General features: G+C 38.7%; 1 protein-coding gene and 1 long non-coding RNA gene across 3 annotated transcripts; one reads left to right on the forward strand and one right to left on the reverse strand.

Moving 5' to 3' along the window:
• Positions 1-188: 188 nt before the first annotated feature.
• Positions 189-18,534, reverse strand: GSR (glutathione-disulfide reductase). 2 transcript variants are annotated; one of them, XR_014491537.1, is made up of 14 exons: positions 18,297-18,534; positions 15,271-15,297; positions 13,403-13,491; positions 12,495-12,564; positions 11,627-11,774; positions 11,315-11,369; positions 8,976-9,075; positions 8,078-8,164; positions 4,877-5,038; positions 4,214-4,325; positions 3,903-4,034; positions 2,693-2,826; positions 1,219-2,252; positions 190-922 (listed from the first exon to the last, which is right to left on the reverse strand). XR_014491537.1 is itself a non-coding variant. In XM_083355124.1 (13 exons), exons 1-13 carry the CDS (start codon positions 18,519-18,521, stop codon positions 2,103-2,105), a joined length of 1,491 nt encoding a protein of 496 aa, XP_083211250.1. In that variant the 5' UTR covers positions 18,522-18,534; the 3' UTR covers positions 189-2,102. The 2 variants fall into 2 exon arrangements, 1 of the variants encoding a protein (XP_083211250.1); XM_083355124.1 differs by having other exon boundaries at positions 189-2,252.
• Positions 11,858-16,752, forward strand: LOC310635833. Its single transcript, XR_014491538.1, has 3 exons — positions 11,858-12,164; positions 14,568-14,805; positions 16,200-16,752. It is a non-coding gene; the product is annotated as an uncharacterized lncRNA (long non-coding RNA).
• Positions 18,535-18,846: the final 312 nt, after the last annotated feature.

The following is an 18,846-nucleotide window of genomic DNA, read 5'->3' on the forward strand; positions in this document are numbered from 1 at the left end:
ACAGACTTCACTGGAGACCTTAGCATATAGAGGTCTTTAAATTTTCAGGCCTACTATTCAGATGAAATTCAAAATGAGCACTATCTTCTGTTCTTTTAACCCTATATATATATGTGTGTGTGTGTGTGTGTGTGTGTGTGTGTGTGTGTGTGTGTGTGTGTGTGTGTGTGTTTGATAAATGTAACCCAAGACGGTAAAGAGTTCAGATTTAAAATAGTACACCTGAAATCTCAAGCTAAAATCTGTTTTAAATGAAGGGCAAAATGATGCTATAAACTTACCGAAGAATTTAACTAAACATAAAATGCAAACAGCCTAATTCTCTAATTCTCAGGACAAAAGTGTAGCAAGAATTCATGCATCCCATTTAATTTAGTATTTGTAAAAATGCAATGGGACAAATTCCTGGAATGGTGTTCATTAATCCGATTATATTATACAGGACTTATGTGCAAGTATATTTTAGAATTAATATTTTGAACTACAAATATTTTGTGAAAGTGAATAAATAGCTTCCTGGCTGCTGATTCAGAAATGCAGTAGGAATATATAGCTGTGTATTATTTAGCATATGACAAAGAACATGGCAAAAAGGTAAGCATATACACACAACCTACAAATTACATACAGTGGAAAAGTTACCCGCATCCTTAGCATCCCTTAAAAGCTACAGTATACGTGTTCCCTGGGCGGTGCTAAATAGGTGACAGCAATCAGCCCTTCTGCCTCCTGGGCCTCACAGCAATAACAAACAGAAGAGTATAGTGTGTGAGTGTGTGTGTGTGTGTGTGTATCACCTAGGATGCAGCCATCTCCCCAATCCACATTTTTCAATTTTCATAACTAAGAAATTAATATCACTTAATAAGGTTATAGCTGAATGGGAACGCTTACTCCTATGCTTTACAGAATGTGATAGAGCCTTGGTGGAGCAGTGGGCTAATGCCTCCTTAAGTAACACCAGCTGCCTGCAATTAGTGCAGGTTCGCATCCCACCAGGCTCAAGGTTGACTCAGCCTTCCATCCTTCCCAGGTAGGTAAAATGAGGACCCAGATTGTTGGGGGCAATTAAGCTGACTTTGTAATAATGCCGCTTGGGGTGTGTGTGAAAGCCCTAATAAGCAGGCATATACATAGAATGAAGGCTACTGCTAAGCTTGTAAGCCGCCCTGAGCCTTCGGAGAAGGGCGGGATATAAATGGAATAAAAAAAAATTACTTGAACAATTTACTTCTTGTGATAAAAAGCTTGTTCCCTAATTTATAGTTAGGTTACAAACATCTATACATTGGTAATTTCTGTTGGAAACAAATCGAAAGAATAGTTGTAGGAAGGTACATAGAATAGCCTATGTATTGGGTTTTAATTTTACAGGGGGATAGCATAAATTTAAAAAAAACATTTAGAGTTTTACGAATATGGATTAATAAAGCAGTGCTCTTACTAAACTCTTCTGGGCTAAGTTCTACATGGGTTATATTTGCCCTTCCCAATAGGCAGGAAATGGCATCTTTCACAATCCAAGGCTCAATAAACCAAAATACTAATTATTAAGACAGTTTATGATTGCAGCACTTTCTCCATTTGTTCCTCTGTAGCCCAAAATGGGTTTTTTTTCCTGCTTACTTTTAGATTTCACTTCCTCTTTGAGGTTGAAGTATGAAGTTACATGATAATTTGCTTGTTATTTTAGCACATTTTACTACTGCAGTCTCAACAGGTGGTAGCATCTGACTACTTATGTCTCTGCTCAGAGGCTAACTAGGGTTGAGACTGGCCATTACTTGGATAGGAAACCAGTAGGAAACACTAAAACATGGAACCTGAAAACAACAAGCCAGAAATCAGTGACAGATCCACTTCTATATTGATGCCAAAGTCGCTATGAATAATGTCCAAAATGTCTCGAGGAATCAAGCTCAAATAAGGGGACTTTTTAAAATTCAAAATTATTGTTTTCAAGTATCATATAAATTACATCCATATATATAAAGTTGTAATAGCAGAGTGAAGACTTGTTTTGAACTGCACAATTTTGTAAAAAAAAAAAAAAGAACAAGAAGTACTTAATTCACCATGGGGAAAACCAAGTTATGTACAGCTTAACGAAGCGTAACAAGTTCTTCTGAAGAAGTTGGATGAATAGCCACTGTCTGATCAAAGTCAGCCTTTGTTGCTCCCATTTTGACAGCTACTGCGAACCCCTGGAGCATTTCATCACAGCCCAAGCCTTGCATATGAAGTCCTACCACCTTAAAACAAAACGGTCATAAACAGGTTAAGGACATGGCTCCAAAAGGACTTTTTTTCCCCCCCAGACTTCACAGTTGCTCTTACCTTTCTACACTAGGAGCAAAATTTTGTATACCTCTAATTTGTGTTGCTGTGTCGTTTTACTTAATTTTATACAAAGCCTTAACACATCATGCCTGGAAGAGTATTAAACGCTGCAACTCATTATAAGTGCTTCGGACATGGAGTAAATATTGGTTTGATGTGAGTTAGGTTTAATAAGTTGTGTGAGCCTAGCTAATTACAGTTTATGCAAGAAACAAAGGCTAAGTGTGAAGTACTTATACACTAAAGTAACATTGGTACCTTCTCTTCCTGTCTCATTTCCTTACCTTGAATAGAATTTACATGAAAAGCAATTTTAACATACAGCACCTTCACTCTTCCCTGCATTACTTACTTTTTCTTGTTTAGTAGCACAGACCAATTTCATCACACATTTTGTTTTCCTTTCTGTTATTGCGTGGTACATTGGGACAAAAGAAGTTATATAAATTTTCACATTCTCTTTTCCATAAGCATTTATGGCTTCCGCTGGAACAAATCAAATAACATCAGATATATTTGAAAAAGCAAAGAATCACACAGTTGGCTTTCTGACAATACTATCTAATCAAATGTAGATAGTATGCACCTCTCAAAAGAACTAAATATTGACAAGTTTGGTGATAGGTGAGCTGGCGTCCTTCACATATGGCTCAATCAAGCATATCGGTGGTTCTAATTATAAAAAAAATTGTCCAAAAGCTTTTGAAGATCATTAGTTTACCAATCACGGGTCTATTACATGTGTCACATCTTAGGGTTTAATGTGCAGTTTGTTTATTTTTTAAAAAGAAAAACCAAAAACAAGCTTGATATCACTATTTGTAACTTCGGCTTTAGAAATCCTATGAATAGAGGTGCTTTATTCATACTTCCCATTAAATGTTTTAAAATGTTTAAACAATAAAATAGATAGCATGATGGATAACAGTATTCTGAACTTGGGGAATGCTTTCTAATATAAAGAGAAACAACAAGAATGTGTGATCATTTTCAGTTCAGCTTTTTTCTTTTTCTTTTGTTCAGTTGGCCCAATTGTCAGAAGCTAACTGCACAAGAAACTTCAGTTTTCCTCACAAGGTTTTTCAGAAGTGGCTTGTCATTTCTCTCGCCTCATTCCTAGGGCTGAGAGAAAGTGGCTTGTTCAAGGTGATCCAACTGGTTTTGTGACTAAGGCAGGACTAGAACTCACAGTGTCCCAGTTTCTAGCCTAATGCCTTAGCCACTACACCAATCTGGCTCTGTCCGTAGTCCATAATTTATATTACTGTACCGGAGGCAGGAGAGACCTGTGCATCTACAACGTCAGTAATACAAATGAACATAAGTAGAATTTCTATCAGCCCCCTGTTAATATAAACATTCAGAGCTTACACATCCTTACCAAGCCACTCCTATAGAGAATCTCCCAAAGGAAATCCACTCCATATATATTATTATTCAACCCAATTCCAATCGGTCACAAAACCCAAAGATAATAGGGGTATCTCATCTTAGTAACAGTTCTATTTCACTCATATTTCTCTCTGCTCTTTTTTTCCAGTGAATAAGAAACAAGAGCCTACCTTCTGTTAGTCCCACCGTTCCAATGGGTGGATGACTGAAAACCACAGTTGGAATGTTGCTATAGTCAAGTTTAAAATCCTTTTTATTTTCAAAAAGCCTATGTGCCAGTTTTCTTCCAGCTGCAATTGCAACTGAAAAATACAATATTTATTGTCATAATAATTCATTCCGTACATTTTACTACATAGCATTTGTTACGTGGTCAGACCACACTTCCCGTGCCTTCACAGCCCTTCCTCACCCATTTTGCTTTGTTCCATTTTACAATCCCATATGCGCTTATTTGATATAGTCCTTAAAACATTGTTACCTGGAGTGAGGAGTGCTTTCCCACATACATCTCCAACAGCGTAGACCCCCTTTCTGCTGGTATTTTGGAACTCGTCAACAATAACATGGCCTCCCTTGTCTACCTTAATATTCTGATAGTAGGAAGAAAAATTAAGATCAAAGCTGGCATCTTAAGAAATACTATCCAAAATACAAATTGAACAGTATGGTCTCAGCTTTTTCGCGCCCTTATAAAGGAAAAGAAGGAAATTATTTCAAAGAGTAAACAAGCACTCAGCCTATCCATAGTGTCAAGAGCTTTGGGGGGAAAAATAACATTTCCATAACCGTTTTTCAAGCCAACTAAACTTATCTAAGCAATATGAACATTTAGGTTAGGATAAGATTATCATGGGGCATAGGGTGGGAAGCTGAGTCCTGGATTATCAACGGTCTTTGCCCTCCTTCCCCCCAATGTTTTAGTGTGCCACCCAGAGTTCCCTCATTTGTTACGTTTGTTCTCTGTAGTAGGAAAAAATACAATAGCAAGTAGCAGCAAGGTAAGAAAAAAATAGCATTCCATTGTCACCTGTGGCTACTTTCTCCAGTTGACCTTAGCCACATTATGCCAATTGCAATATAATCTGGATTGTGCATGCCATGCATTTAACATTCCATACAGTGTCAGAAAATTACCACTTACCAATTGGTCAAAGTTTAGCTCCTCAGTATTGGGCTCTCTACCAATGGCCCACAAGAGACAATCAACATTCTCAATAGTGTTCACAGTGGGTTTTTGATTAGGAAAAGAGGATGTAACCGTTATTGCCAAGAGTCCCGAAGGTGATTTTGTAACTGATTGAATCTGTTGAGAAAGAAGATTGCTGACGAATGCTAGAGCAAGATCATGCAACAAATTGTTCATTTTAAGACTCAAACCCTAGTTTTCTTCTTCAAAAATACCCTTCTCGCTAAATGCCTAGGACCTAGGTGTTGTGAAGTTACATATACCTTATGGCTAGAATTAGATAGTATTGGTACTCCTTGACGTACTACCTCATCTGGGACCAGAATTTCTGTTGCTAAGCAAAGTGTTAAGTGAGCCAACCTAATTTTATGACCTTTTTGCCATATTTATTAAGCAAATCACTGCAATTAAGCGAAACACACAATCATTAAGCCAATCCAGTCTTTTCCATTGATTTTGCTTACTGGAAGCTGGCTGGGAAGATCACAAATGGTGATCACACGACCCTGGGATGCTGCAACGGTCATAAATATATGCCAGTTTCCAAGAACATTAATTTTGGTCATGTGACTGTAGGAATGCTACAACAGTCGTAAGTACGAAAACTGGTTGTCACTTCTTTTAGTGTCATTGTAACTTCAAAGAGTCACTGACTGGTTTTAAGTCAAGGACTACCTGTATGTAGTTTTGTTGAGAGACCCCACTTGCATGTGAAGAAAAAGAACAAAGGTAAGTATAATGGCTGCTGAAGTTTTGAAATGCCAGAAGGGGCGCAGATATGTTTACTGAGGTCAGAGGATAAGGCTCAAATATCCTGCATTGCTGTCATGAAAAATTATAATTACAGAGTGAAGTACCATCACTGTGTGAAATGCAAAACTTGCTCAGTTGCCAGTATTCGTTATCTAATTTCTCTTTAAAAATACTTTTTTTAAAATCTGCCTAAACTAAATGATAGATCTATTTGGCAGGATTGGTTTTTTATGTTTTTATAATGTCCAGGGTTTTTAAAATCTGATTCTCAAATGAAGTAATGGGTTTTTTTTGTTTTTTTTATTGAAAAGTTTTACAATACATTTTTGAATACAAACCCCCCCTCCCCCTCCCCTCCCCCCTCCCCGACTTCCCAGAGCTAAATACAGGGTATAGAAATACAAACAAACAATCTAAAATATGCAAACAACAATAAAATATTAAATTCTATCGCACTTTAACTCTTAGTAAAATAACTACAAGCTAATTATACATCATATAAATCCACTACTTATTCAAATGCTAAGTGAAACTTTTTAGTCCCATATTTATTCTGAATATAATCAATCCATCTCCTCTCCTCCATTTAAGAAAAGGATAAAGTTCTCTCCGCAACTGTTTTTATTGGGTATTATTACAGATATCACCGTTGTAGATACTAAGTTGATATTGAATTTAATTACGGCAGCGAGATTTAGTAGCGCAATATTGGAAGAAGGAAGAACTGCTGATTATAGAAGAATGGACTTTAAAAGTTTCTAACTTGGCGGAGATGGCAAAGATTTCGGTGTATTTGAAAGATCAATCGCAACAGAGATACACTGGAGTGGAAGAGATGGATCAAATGAAGTAATGTTGATTGGTTGGTATTTTAAATTGGAAGACTGTTTTTGATACAAAGTTTATGGCCTCAAAATGGAATTTTACTGCAATATTATTGTTATATATCAATTGATTAGCTCTTTATTATAGTTTTTAACCAGTATAAAATAGGAAGTAAACAAAACTTTGACATAAAATCCTGTTGGCAACATCCAGATAAAACTCAGGTCCTAAATAACTTGTCACTACCTCAATTCTTACAAAGCAATTTGACAGAGTGAGTAATAGAGGTTATTAATATGTAATTCTGATTATAATGCAATACTCCTTTCAATCTGTTCAGGAATGCTGCAAAAGCTATCAATACAATAGCTGTGGTTCGTTCATGAGAAAGAAAACCCATATGCATGGTGATGATTTGTTTTTGCTTTCTCTCAAATGGCAGCATTTGGACCATTTATATACATGTGCTCAGAAGAGTAAAGCTAAGCAAAGTAGGAAAAACTTACATTGTTTTGAAACTGTTAAAGCAATAGAACAAAACAAAATGGGAGCTTCCAACTGAAGTTGGACCGATTTAGCTGCAATTGAAGAAAAATTATGCATACAGGTAGTCCTCGAATTACAACCATTTATTCAGCGATCACTCAAAATTACACCAAAGGTGGTGCTGAAAAAAATGGTAATTCCACTTGGTCCTTGTAGTTACAGCTGTTGCAGTGCTCCCATGGTCAAGAAATCAAAATTTGGGCACTTGAAAATTCACCAACACTTTACAGCTGCGGGGGCAGCTGAACTGACCCCATTGTCCTTTTAGCTGCCCTATGCTCTGCTGGCCACGCCAGCCAGCCTACCACTCCTGCTGCCCTACACTTGCTGGCTTGCTGCCCAGTCTTGATGACTTTCACCATCATCTTCTGGCCACTGCTTATGAGGCGCACCTGGCCTGGCCCTCCATGAGGCAGCAGCTCGCTGCACCCACCCCTTGTCCAAATCGCATGTGACCTTGTCACAATGTTTGGAAGGGGAGTGCGTGAAAGAAGGCTCAGCTATGTTGGCGTGAAAGCATTCCAGACCATACCCAATTTGGACAAGTAGTGGATGTGGCCTTGGGAAGAAGGCTGGGGCAGCCAGCAGTTGTCTTGTGAAAAAGTTCAGGCTATGTGCATCTCATCAGTGGCCACAGGAAGACGATTACAAATATCAGTTAAGTGTGGCAAGTCTGGGAGGGCCAGCGAGCCCAGGCTGAGAGAAGTCACAGAGTGGAAGATGGCAGAGATGGGGGGGAGGGGGAGATATGAGTGGATGGGAGGAGATGAAAAGGAGGCAGTCGCTTAGCTTGCCAAGACTCAAGGCTGGGAGGGACTAAGCCAGGAGTGGTTTGGATCAAGGTGGGTCCTTGGTTAAGAGCAGATGGGATTTGGTTAACAAGAGGAAATTGGATTGCCTAGATTACACATGCTTTACAACTGCATTGCTTAGCAATGGTAATTCCAGTCCCAGTTGCCATTGTAATTTGAAGCCTACCTGTGCATGAAAATTCAAAATTAATCACTACAACCAGCACTAAAGTGATATTACCTTGCAATGTTTCCAGACTTCTACTCCACTATGTTCCAACCCCTGAGTGCAGTTTGAACTGATCATAGAATCAAAATTTCTCAGCACCTATACAAAAAAATTATTTATTAGACTGCAAGTAAAGCCTTTACTTACATTTAATTATGGTAACTTTCTTTGTCATTCATCAATATCACAGAACATTTAAGTCATAACCTCACAACTCCACAGTTAAATTGACATTTGCCACAGAGCTATTGCCAAAGTTAACGAGGATTAAATCTGAATGTACTACATGTGTCATTCAAATTTCATAATCTCAATGTAAGACTAATATAGCCTAAAGCCACACTGTGACTTTCATGGTTAAATTGAGGTTGGAGATTAAATTCTCCTTACATCTATATTGTGTTCTAGCTACTACACCATACTAGATCTTACAGACAGAAATATGCCATAGACTTCAATCAAAAGGAAAGACAATGTGAAAAGTAAGAGATGGAGAAATTGAAAATGTCTGTCAGAATAAACAGTAAATAAACAGATACCCATAAATGGACAATAATGTTATTAGCAAGTGCTTCTGAGTTTCCAAGAGAAAATAGTGTAGCTTGATTTTAAAAGGAGGTTTAATTCTAATTACAATCAAGAAGTGAAAAAATAATGAGGTTTAAAAGTTTTTTGTCAAATTATCAATATTTAAAAAATAAAAGCAAAATGTTAAGGCTCTCCATATGCTAAAAAACAAAGATTGTGCAATGCAGTGTATGAATGATCCACTCCTGGTGTAAATATTGATACAGCAAACTGGTTCTGCCTTTTCGTAAGGTTGTATTCTGCCTGGAGATGTTAGTTCCAGGAAGAACTGGTAGTATTATCAACTGTCACTTAGGAAGGTGAACAAGTGAGTGGCCCTTACCTCATTATAACGTATCAATAAGGACGTCCTGGAGCCTAATGTGGAAAGAATACCAGCTAATTCAACAGCTATGTATCCAGCACCAACAATAACACTTCGCCTAAGAAAATGGATTATGCGTCGTATCACTCAGATGCATGTTCTCTTCCACAAATCTGCTCATTGAAATATGTATTAGCCACACCAGGAAATCCAAACGTCTCCATGTTATTGGATTTAAATCCCATCATCTTTTACCACTTACTATGCTGAGTGGGCTTAATGAAAGCAGTTAATTCAATAATAAATGCTTTTATTGCTTTCAATAATTCTTTTAATTTCAATTATCAAGAATGTTTATGTTTGAATGATGTTCCCCCAAAAAAGGTTTGGTTGCAGTGGTGTAAGAGAAATGCCTAAAGGGCCACAGCTGTTTCTATCCAATTTATAACCTAGATTCTGTATAGAAGGGTCCTGACTTAGGTTTCATTAAATCAGAAAGGATAAATGGTAATGGTTAAATCAATGGTGGGATAATTAGCAAAGAAGATTTGTATTTACATTTGTTTGAAGGGAAAGAGTTACAAGATAATAAGCAGGCACACAATAAGGAATACATCAAAAGCAATACCAGCACATAACCCAGGGTATTCCCTATTATCTGTCTACTTATTCTCTTGTAATCCCTTCCTCTCCAATCTCAGCAGAGGAGAAATTGTCTAAAGAGATGGCTTATTTAGACAATCCACTCTGTTCAATTCAATCCATAGCTCAGTTCTTGGCTACACAGGCCTTCCGGAACGGCCTCCGACTGCGAAATGCAGGCTGAGCTCCATTCTCAACTGCAAAATGAAGCTGTTCCTTTGGCCGCAGAAGTCGGCCGGTTGGGCGGGGCTGTCGGTGCTGTCCCTGCGAGATGAGTGGAAAAGACACCCCCCTCCTCGCCAAAAATAAGACTTGGTGCCTCTTTGGGAGGAAAAAAAATAAGACCAGGTCTTATTTTCGGGAAAACACGGTATGCCCACATGTCTTACATTTAAAGGAAGACAAAAGGATCTTGGCTGGGAAAACAGCCCTTAGTCTCCTCTTCCACTTTGAGGGATGGATGTCATGCCTTCCCACTTACAAATCCAGGCTTTTAGCAGATGATGCCTGCTTTTTCTCAGGCCTAAAGAACTGGCCCTCTACAGCTGGGCTCCTGGCTAATGGCATATACAGGATGAGTTTCTCAAATATTAGCAACAAAAATGAAGGGACTGTAAGGATAGATGAATTCACCTGCAAGTTAATTGTGACCATGACCAAATAATAGTGGTAGAAAAGCCACAGTGCTTTACTTCATTTCCTGCTTTCCACTGTTAAATAGCTTTCTGGTCACCAATTAGGCAAAAATGAAACAAAAAATAGGATTTATTTTATTTTTTTATTTTAATTCCATTTATATCCTGCCCTTCTCCGAAGACTCAGGGCGGCTTACAAGCTTAGCAGTAGCCTTCATTCTATGTATATGCCTGCTTATTAGGGCTTTCACACACCCCCAAGCGGCATTATTACAAAGTCAGCTTAATTGCCCTCAACAATCTGGGTCCTCATTTTACCTACCTCGGAAGGATGGAAGGCTGAGTCAACCTTGAGCCTGGTGAGATGCGAACCTGCACTAATTGCAGGCAGCTGGTGTTACTTAAGGAGGCATTAGCCCACTGCTCCACCAAGGATATTTTTAAAGCATTGCAGCCCCCTTCAATTTCTTTATTGGAAGCCAGTATCTTCAATAGAAGCTTATTTTGTTTGTTGATAGGAATATTGACCATGAAGTTGACATATCCACAAGTGAATAACAAAAGCAAACTAGCTGCACTGATGTCCAATATCCGCACGGAGGCCCAGATGCTTAGCAATAGGGTAATCCTTCAATGGGAGAATTAGTTTTTCTTGTTGTTGGTTTTATATCCTGGGTTTCCTTCCAGAATTCAAGTTAGTGTGCACAGTGTCCCTTCCCTCTATTTTTCCCCACATTTTCCTCTAATTTCCCCAGAGCAAACAACACTTTCCTGCCCTCATCCTATTTCAGTAGTGGGCTAGAAATGAAACAAATATTCCCGCTGCAGAAGATAACACCTAGGAGGGTACATGATGAGTCCCATATCTGGGCTGATAAGAGGTCGTACAGGACCGGTCATCAACTCTGAAATGTGGGACAATTATTGCAGCTTTGTAGCTATACTAGCTTACTGTCTACATCTTTTAGTGGGGAATGAAAGACTGGAGTACAAGAATTCCTATTTGTTTTACAAAATAATCTTTGCTGCAATGCAGCAAACGGAGGATATTTAAAATGCTCAGAATTCATTGCAACTTACTTGGGCAACTCTTCAAGTTCAAAGAAGCCATCGCTAGAGATTCCCAAACTGGCTCCTGCAAAGCAACAAGACATCTTCAACATTCATAATCTTCAGCTTTATGTATAAATAGATGTAACTTGCACAAACATTGACTTTATCTGAAAGGTTATTTAATTATTTTTTAAAGTATACACTTAAAGTATGAATGAACTATTACAAGGTAACTATGCACTACTGAATCTTTGACAATGCTAAGGAAACTATTTTAATGTCAGCTCAGCTGCACGTTCTTTCTTATAAACTGGGCAAAGAGCATCACAGAACTCATACCTGGTATTTCACTGTCACTGGGAATTACTGGCCGTCCACCAGTAGCAATCAGTATGTGAGGTGCTGTATATTTTTTGCCATCAACTTCAATTGTAGGTTCAGGGTCAGCTGTGAATGATGCATGCCCACGAATGGTTTCAACGTGGTCCTAGCAAAACCAATTTTTGATTCAAAACTTAAATCAATTTATATGTTAGAGAAAGGCATCTTATAATATAGTGTAATGTGGGCCAATGTATGACATATTGAAATAATGGAGCTTTTTGGATGATTCAAAATAAATTTGTAGATAAATTTCAAAAATGGAAGAGTGGACTAAGATGCATTATTTTACTTTAGATTTATTCTCCCATATTTTCTTGACAAGAACTAATCTATTGTGTGATCCTTACACCTTTCAGAAACAAACTAAACAAGTCACATGAAAATTATATCAAGACCATGAAAATTATAAGATTTGAAATGCAGACTAACTGCAATGAATTAAGACATACCCTATCAGTGATCTGGAGAAGATTCTTTTTCTCAAAAGAGAGGGGTAAGACTTGTGCTTTATTTTTTAACTGTACTGTACTTATGTTAAATTTACACTACAGTTTTCATGTCTTTCCCAACAACAGGAAACTGAAATTTGTGTAGAGGAAGACTTGCTCGTCTGTCACTTAAGCAAAAAAGCAAGTTTTACACAAATGCTTTGCTCTGAATCTTTTTTCTTTTTTTAAAAAAAAATTCTATACACCTGGATGCAAATTTAAAGAATTAACCAACACAGAGCTTTCTGTTTTCAGCTTGTGAAATTCACAGAGTTCATAGCAGAAAGAAGAAATTTAAAATTTGCTGAAATTGAAAAATAAGGCCATTTACAAACCTTATTCAAATTATTTTGATAGATCTCATTCAGTTTCTTCACATAAGCATCACGCTTTTCTTTAATTATTCTACAGTAAAAAGAGTTTTATTAGTATTATATCCTACTTTTCCCCAAGAAGCACATAATGCCCCTCTTTCAACGTATCCCCACAAAAACAAACCTTTTGGGCAGGCTGGGTGGAGAGGCAGCCCAACCCAAGTACCCAATGGATTTCCACAGCTAAGCATAAAGTTGGGTTTCCCAAGCCTTATTCAAATTGTTATTCCACATGCGCTTTCTAAATTTACATCTCAAATATCTGTCTCTACAAACCAAATTAAAACACAACACTGCCTTTTTCCTGAGTAATAAACATAGATATTCAGAAAATTATAGTCCTGTTTCACAATTTTAAAGTTTTCCTTGCAGAAAAGATGTTTATACCATCCTGTAACACTGTACATCAAACAAAATAACATGTTTGTTATACCTAAAACAGCATTTTAAACAATACAAATGGTGTATCCCATTGCATATCACAGGGGATGCTACTGTCAGAGCAAACCCTAATATATGAACTATTAGTAGGCTCAGAATTAAATTCTAAGCATGTACTGTTTTGAATTTTCACAAGTCCCAGTCCAATCATGATTTCTTATAAGAATTTAAGAATAATGCTCACAGATAACTCAAAAATCAGTAAGATTATTTAGAATAAAAACAGTCACTATATTAAACTGTGTAGCTTTAAATTACGAATGCTAGGCAGTTTTGGTCCATAACAGAGATTCTTCAGATCTGATAAGAGTGTTGGAATCCCATACAATCCCACAGATAAAAATCTGGATATGTGTAAGTTTCAAATTAGAAACAATTCTATCCATTTATTTTACTTAAGAGATATTCCTGAATTTAGCTCAACTTACTTCCAATTAAACTTCACATCAGCTATTTTAAAACCATAATCCATATGATCATGGATGAATTCATAATGAACAGCAGTATTCCACATCACCTGTTATGAAAGACAACATCCAGAGTTTAATATAATTAATATAAAAATGAATGAGCAAATTCACTTATTCTTGTATACAACATAAATCAATAATTTTATTCATTTGTTCATCATATTTCTCATTCATTTATTCATCATATTACCCATCTCATCAAAGGGACTCCGCAGCAAGAGAGAAGTACAAAACTTGACGTTCCTACTCTAAGACATTGGACTGGACAGATCAGGATTCATAATTCATCACTGCCATGATTATATGTAATCTAGTAGCTACACTACATATTATGGCCTATGAAGAAGAAACAAGCTCCTCATTTTGTAATCATTGGCACTTGGCAAAACACTTATATTTTTCAATACCCAGCAGGCCAAACCATGTGTGGCTAAATGCACCATGTTCCGTTGTGCCTAGTTGAACATATATGGGCCTGGTCAACCAATTTATCAGTTCCCATATTGGAGGAAGAGGAGGAGGAAATATGGGACATCTTCTTTTAAGTTAAGCCTGATAAAAGGAACTTGAAAGTTATCAACTTCTTTCAAAAACACAGCAAATACCATCATTATCAGAATATCATCTATTTTGACCCATGTAAATCATCTTAACCATAGAACATAGAACAAAAATTTATATGGCTGAAAGGCACCTTAAAGGTCTCTTGACTAGACCTCTGCTCAAGGCAGAAGACTTTATATCATTTCAATCAAGTGGTTGTCCTCTATCTTTGAAAACCTCCAGTGATGGAGCACCCACAACTCTGGGAGGCAAACTATACCAACTTTAACCTTTCCCACTTCTGGTCTGTAAGACTGCTCATACAGTTTGGGGACATTTTTTTACTATTTAAAAATGGTATGTTTAATTAACAGTCAACAGGAGGAAAGGCATCATCCAGCACAGGACAGAAGCTAATGGGAGTTCCAAAAGGGCAGAATAGATAATCCCCATTTATCAACTTTGCTGCAGCTGTTCCAAAACTGCAAAGGTCAACTAGGGGATGGAGGAAACAGATCAGTTTTTTCAACTGGTACCAGTTTTAAAGTTTCTTTAAATCTTATTATTTTTGTCATTTCAGTACAATTACTGCATGCAATTTGGATTATGTTAGACACGATAGACTTCCATATGAAAATGGAGATTTAATGAATTATGTTTTCTTTTCAACTTTAATGATGTTCCATACAACTTCTCCTCAAACCAGGACTAAATTTAAAAGGCTATGAAAACAGCTGTAAAAGGCAGCAGAAATTATCTTTCATGACAAGAAGCACATCCATGTCTTCCTTGAACCTTGAGAGAGAAAAAATTAGGAGGTACTTTTTGTGACTTGGTATTTTTGTTATGTATTTTGGTAAAGCAGGGTAAAAGAACAACACTGTTCTTCAGATGTCTTGCACTACAATTATCTTGCTTCCCAAACAACATGCCCAACATCTGCTAAAGTAGTTTTGCATTCCAAATAAAGGATGGACATACCCATCAATAATGTAAAAGCATATTTTAGCAGATTTTGAGGTCGAGTGTCTACTTTCATGTTTTTATTATTTGTTTTTAATTAAACACCCTTCTATGGCACCATAATCAAAACAATTCTGAGTCACTGCCCAGTTTTAAAAAAGGCCTACAATACAAGGGAGAAAATAAAACAACAAATCAAATCAATTCAGGGCAGTTTTCTGAAACAGCTGGTTCTTCAAGCATGTTCAAAAAATCAGCAAAGAAGTTCAATGTATTTTTTGAAATATTAGCAAATTCATAGCACACATAAATTCCTTTACCTTTTTAGGTACACATCCAACATTCACCTAAAAGGAAAAAAAACATTTACTGCAAATTTCATGTATCAGCACTTTTAATATAAGCAAGTATGTTATTCAGAAAGTATGTACGACTACTAAAACCTTAATTTATTAATTTATGATTAATTTTATTAATATCAACAAAATGTCTTATCAATAATATAGTTTACTTAAGATATTTTTCAAGAGGTGATTGCATTAAAGTGCTGTACACTAAAACCTGCCTCAGATGCCCAATATCTAAGGAATGAGGGAACATTTTATTTTCATTGCAATAAGCTCCATGGATTGGGTGAACCTGAGAATGCCACTGGGAATATGGATAATCATAATAATAAACCACTTGAATCTTATTAGCCTGAGATTAGTTCTTAATTTATTATAACAAATTTGAAGAACATTTCATTATTTATTTACGTAGATATTGGGCTGGTCAGTATCTAGATAGGGGCTGCATGAGTACTCTGCCTTTCTAAGTACCTAGGAATACTTTATATCTGATTAAAGTTTGCATGAAAAAGCGCCTTTTATCTGGCACTTTGAAAACAAAGACTACTTGAATGATTTGCCTGCCCCTTGGTTTCTTCTTGAAAAGAATTTTTGCTAGTTCTTAAAGCAAGCCATTTCATAACCCAGTCAACACATTCAACTGACATGTTCACAGATTCCACTGAATGCCTAAATGAGGGTATTCAGAATATGTCTTCCATGGACATTTCATTCTAGTAAAATCTTTTCAACATTGGACTCCTCCAGATGTTGCAATCCTCCTTGATTATGGTAAGTGCCTGCAAATTGGCACTGACTGTTAACAACTACATAGCTCTTCTCCCCAATCTGCTCTTTAAGGTCTTCCAACAGCACACCACCTTGCTGCTGATCAACCTTCTCTCTTCCTCCTTTCCTAGAATTATGTAATTTCAACATCTTCCAGGATTCCCAGCAAACAGAAAGGATGGGAGCTACAGAAACTACAGTCTCAAAACTTTTGAAGGGTTATTAAACTTTGGAAGGCTGCTCTATTTAATGACAGAAAACAGTTTAGACTCACTTCTTTGAATATACATTCTAAGCTTTATTCCTTATTTAGTCCCTTTCTCTGGAATTTTATTCACTCATATTTTGCATCCTTGCATCATTACCAAATCATCAATTTTAATATTGCCAACCATTCTTTCCACAACTAATTTGACATTTTTCTTCAACAAACTATAACTTCAGTGCCAATAAGCACATGTTTAGTGTTTGGCCTGTTAAGTTTTTAAAATTAATTTCTTCAGGCACAATCTATTCTTTCTGTATAGCATGATGGGGGACTAGCAACTAATTATGTCATAGAGGCAGCTATAATTCCCAACTAGGAGGAAATAAAGATTAACACTTGGAAACATTCTATAAACATTACAATACAGAACAGCTTGTTACAATCAGAAAAGGACCCATGGATAATGTTATGTTCCTCTAAAGCAGACATGTCAAACACAAGGCCCGGGGGCCGGATGCGGCCCGCGAAGTGGTTTCATGTGGCCCGCAAAGCCATCCTGGAAACAGTGAGGGAACGGCCCCCACTGCCTTGGCACTGGCCCAGAGACCCTCCTTCTGCCAGAGACCCTCAGATTTGTCCCACTCCTGCCCAGGCCCCCCCATAGGCCCCCTTGATGCGAACGATGTAGAGCTGGCCATGCCCACCCAATAGGCCATACGCATTCTAGCCACACCCACCCAGTAGGCCACGCCCACCCTGGCCATACCCACCCGGCTCCTTGAGGGCAACCGCAATGCTGATGCGGCCCTCAATGAAATTGAGTTTGACACCCCTGCTCTAAAGGCATCTCACAGACACAGAAGAGATAAATAAGAAATTATAATTAAAAATATCCTGTGCTTCCTGCTTGAGATATAGAAGGGTAAAGACAAGAAAGACATGTGGTGGGGGGAACATAAAAGAGCAAATCACTTCCTGAAATTTCGGTGAAAAGTGAATTGGCACATAAGTGATGGTTCTACTGAGTCATATTTCTCTTGCCTTGAGGGATAGAAAAAAAGAAAAAAGATATTGGATGCAAGATGAGTTGGTATGTGGTAAGGCACGGAGCTGCAGCAACACAATCCTAAACCCCGGGCATAAGGAACAAAAACCCAACAGGTTGAAACGAAGGCTGCTGGGTTTCCCACAGCCACCTGAATCGCAGCCTTATTTTCGCTTGGCAAAGAAAACAGTTTTATTTTATTTTTAATTCCATTTATTTCCCGCCCTTCTCCGAAGACTCAGGGCGGCTTACAAGCTTAGCAGTAGCCTTCATTCTATGTATATGCCTGCTTATTAGGGCTTTCACACACACACACCCAAGCGGCATTATTACCAAGTCAGCTTAATTTCCCCCAACAATCTGGGTCCTCATTTTACCTACCTCGGAAGGATGGAAGGCTGAGTCAACCTTGAGCCTGGTGGGATGCGAACCTGCACTAACTGCAGGCAGCTGGTCTTACTTAAGGAGGCATTAGCCCACTGCTCCACCAAGGCTCACGAAAACCAAATTAAAACCTCGTTTAAACTTTTAACTCGTTTCTGTCCTGCCCGCCCCATGGATGAAGAACATTCAAACTTCTCCGCCCTCGGGCTCTCGAGCAACTCCCTGAAATGAAACGAACCTTTATTGCAGGGGGTCTTCAAACTTGGCCCTTTTATGACTTGTGGACTTCAACTCCCAGAATTCCTCAGCCAGCCTGCCTGGCTGAGGAATTCTGGGAGTTGAAGTCCACAAGTCATAAAAGGGCCAAGTTTGAAGACCCCCTACTTTATTGTCAAAGTACAACTATGTGTGCGTTGAGATTAGCTGAGCCTCCCTTTGTGCTCCCACCCCACCCCACCCCAACACACAGTAACAACAAACCCTGGCATAAGCCCACGCACCCAGGTATGCAGGCCAGTCTCCCACGGGTATATTTGCAGGCAGACCCCTCCCCTTTCCTCTTCCCCCGCTCACACCCCGTTTTCGACTCACGCAAGTGCCTCCAAGTCGCCCTTTTTCAACCACAGCAGTCCGGGCTCCCAGTTCCGCGGCGCGCCGGGCACTGGCCAACCCACCCGAGCCGCCCCCCAGCACCAGATAGTCAAAGGTGGCGGCCGAGGAGGAAGAGGCTCGAAGTTGGGCCATGGCGACGGCGGCGCGGCGGGGAGGACGGCAGGGAACTGGGCAGAAAGCAAAAGGCGGGCGAGGCAGCCGCATCCCGCCTCTTCCCTCATCGGGGTCGAAAGGGTTAACTCTCCTGCCCTCGGCCCTGACTCGTCTTACGCTACCTCGAGACGGGCAGAACTTTTTTTTTCCCCAGCCTCTCGGATTGGCTGCGATACCCGTCAATCTCCCGCGGAGGCGAAAGAGAGGAACAAATTCCGTCTCGGAAGGTGGGCGTTTGCCCTCTTGCTGCTGGCCTCTGGCTCGGCTTGGTTTACATCGGGGGTAGGCAACCTTGGCTCTTTTAGGACTCGTGGACTTCAACTCCCAGAATTCCCGAGCCAGCCATGCTGGCTCGGGAATTCTGGGAGTTGAAGTC

The sequence above is a fragment of the Vipera ursinii genome (genome assembly GCF_947247035.1).
Source record: "Vipera ursinii genome assembly, chromosome: 2".
In the NCBI taxonomy this organism is placed as follows: Eukaryota; Metazoa; Chordata; class Lepidosauria; order Squamata; family Viperidae; genus Vipera; species Vipera ursinii.

What these genes read in the sequence shown, in the direction of transcription:
- GSR (XM_083355124.1), bottom strand. Translation starts at nt 18,521, where the DNA reads ATGCGGCTGCCTCGCCCGCCTTTTGCTTTCTGCCCAGTTCCCTGCCGT. An exon ending in TTGGATGTGTACCTAAAAAG is followed by an intron (nt 13,492 to 15,270) that starts GTAAAGGAATTT and finishes CTTTCATAACAG; the next exon opens with GTGATGTGGAATACTGCTGT. An exon ending in GAAAGCACTCCTCACTCCAG is followed by an intron (nt 4,035 to 4,213) that starts GTAACAATGTTT and finishes TGTATTTTTCAG; the next exon opens with TTGCAATTGCAGCTGGAAGA.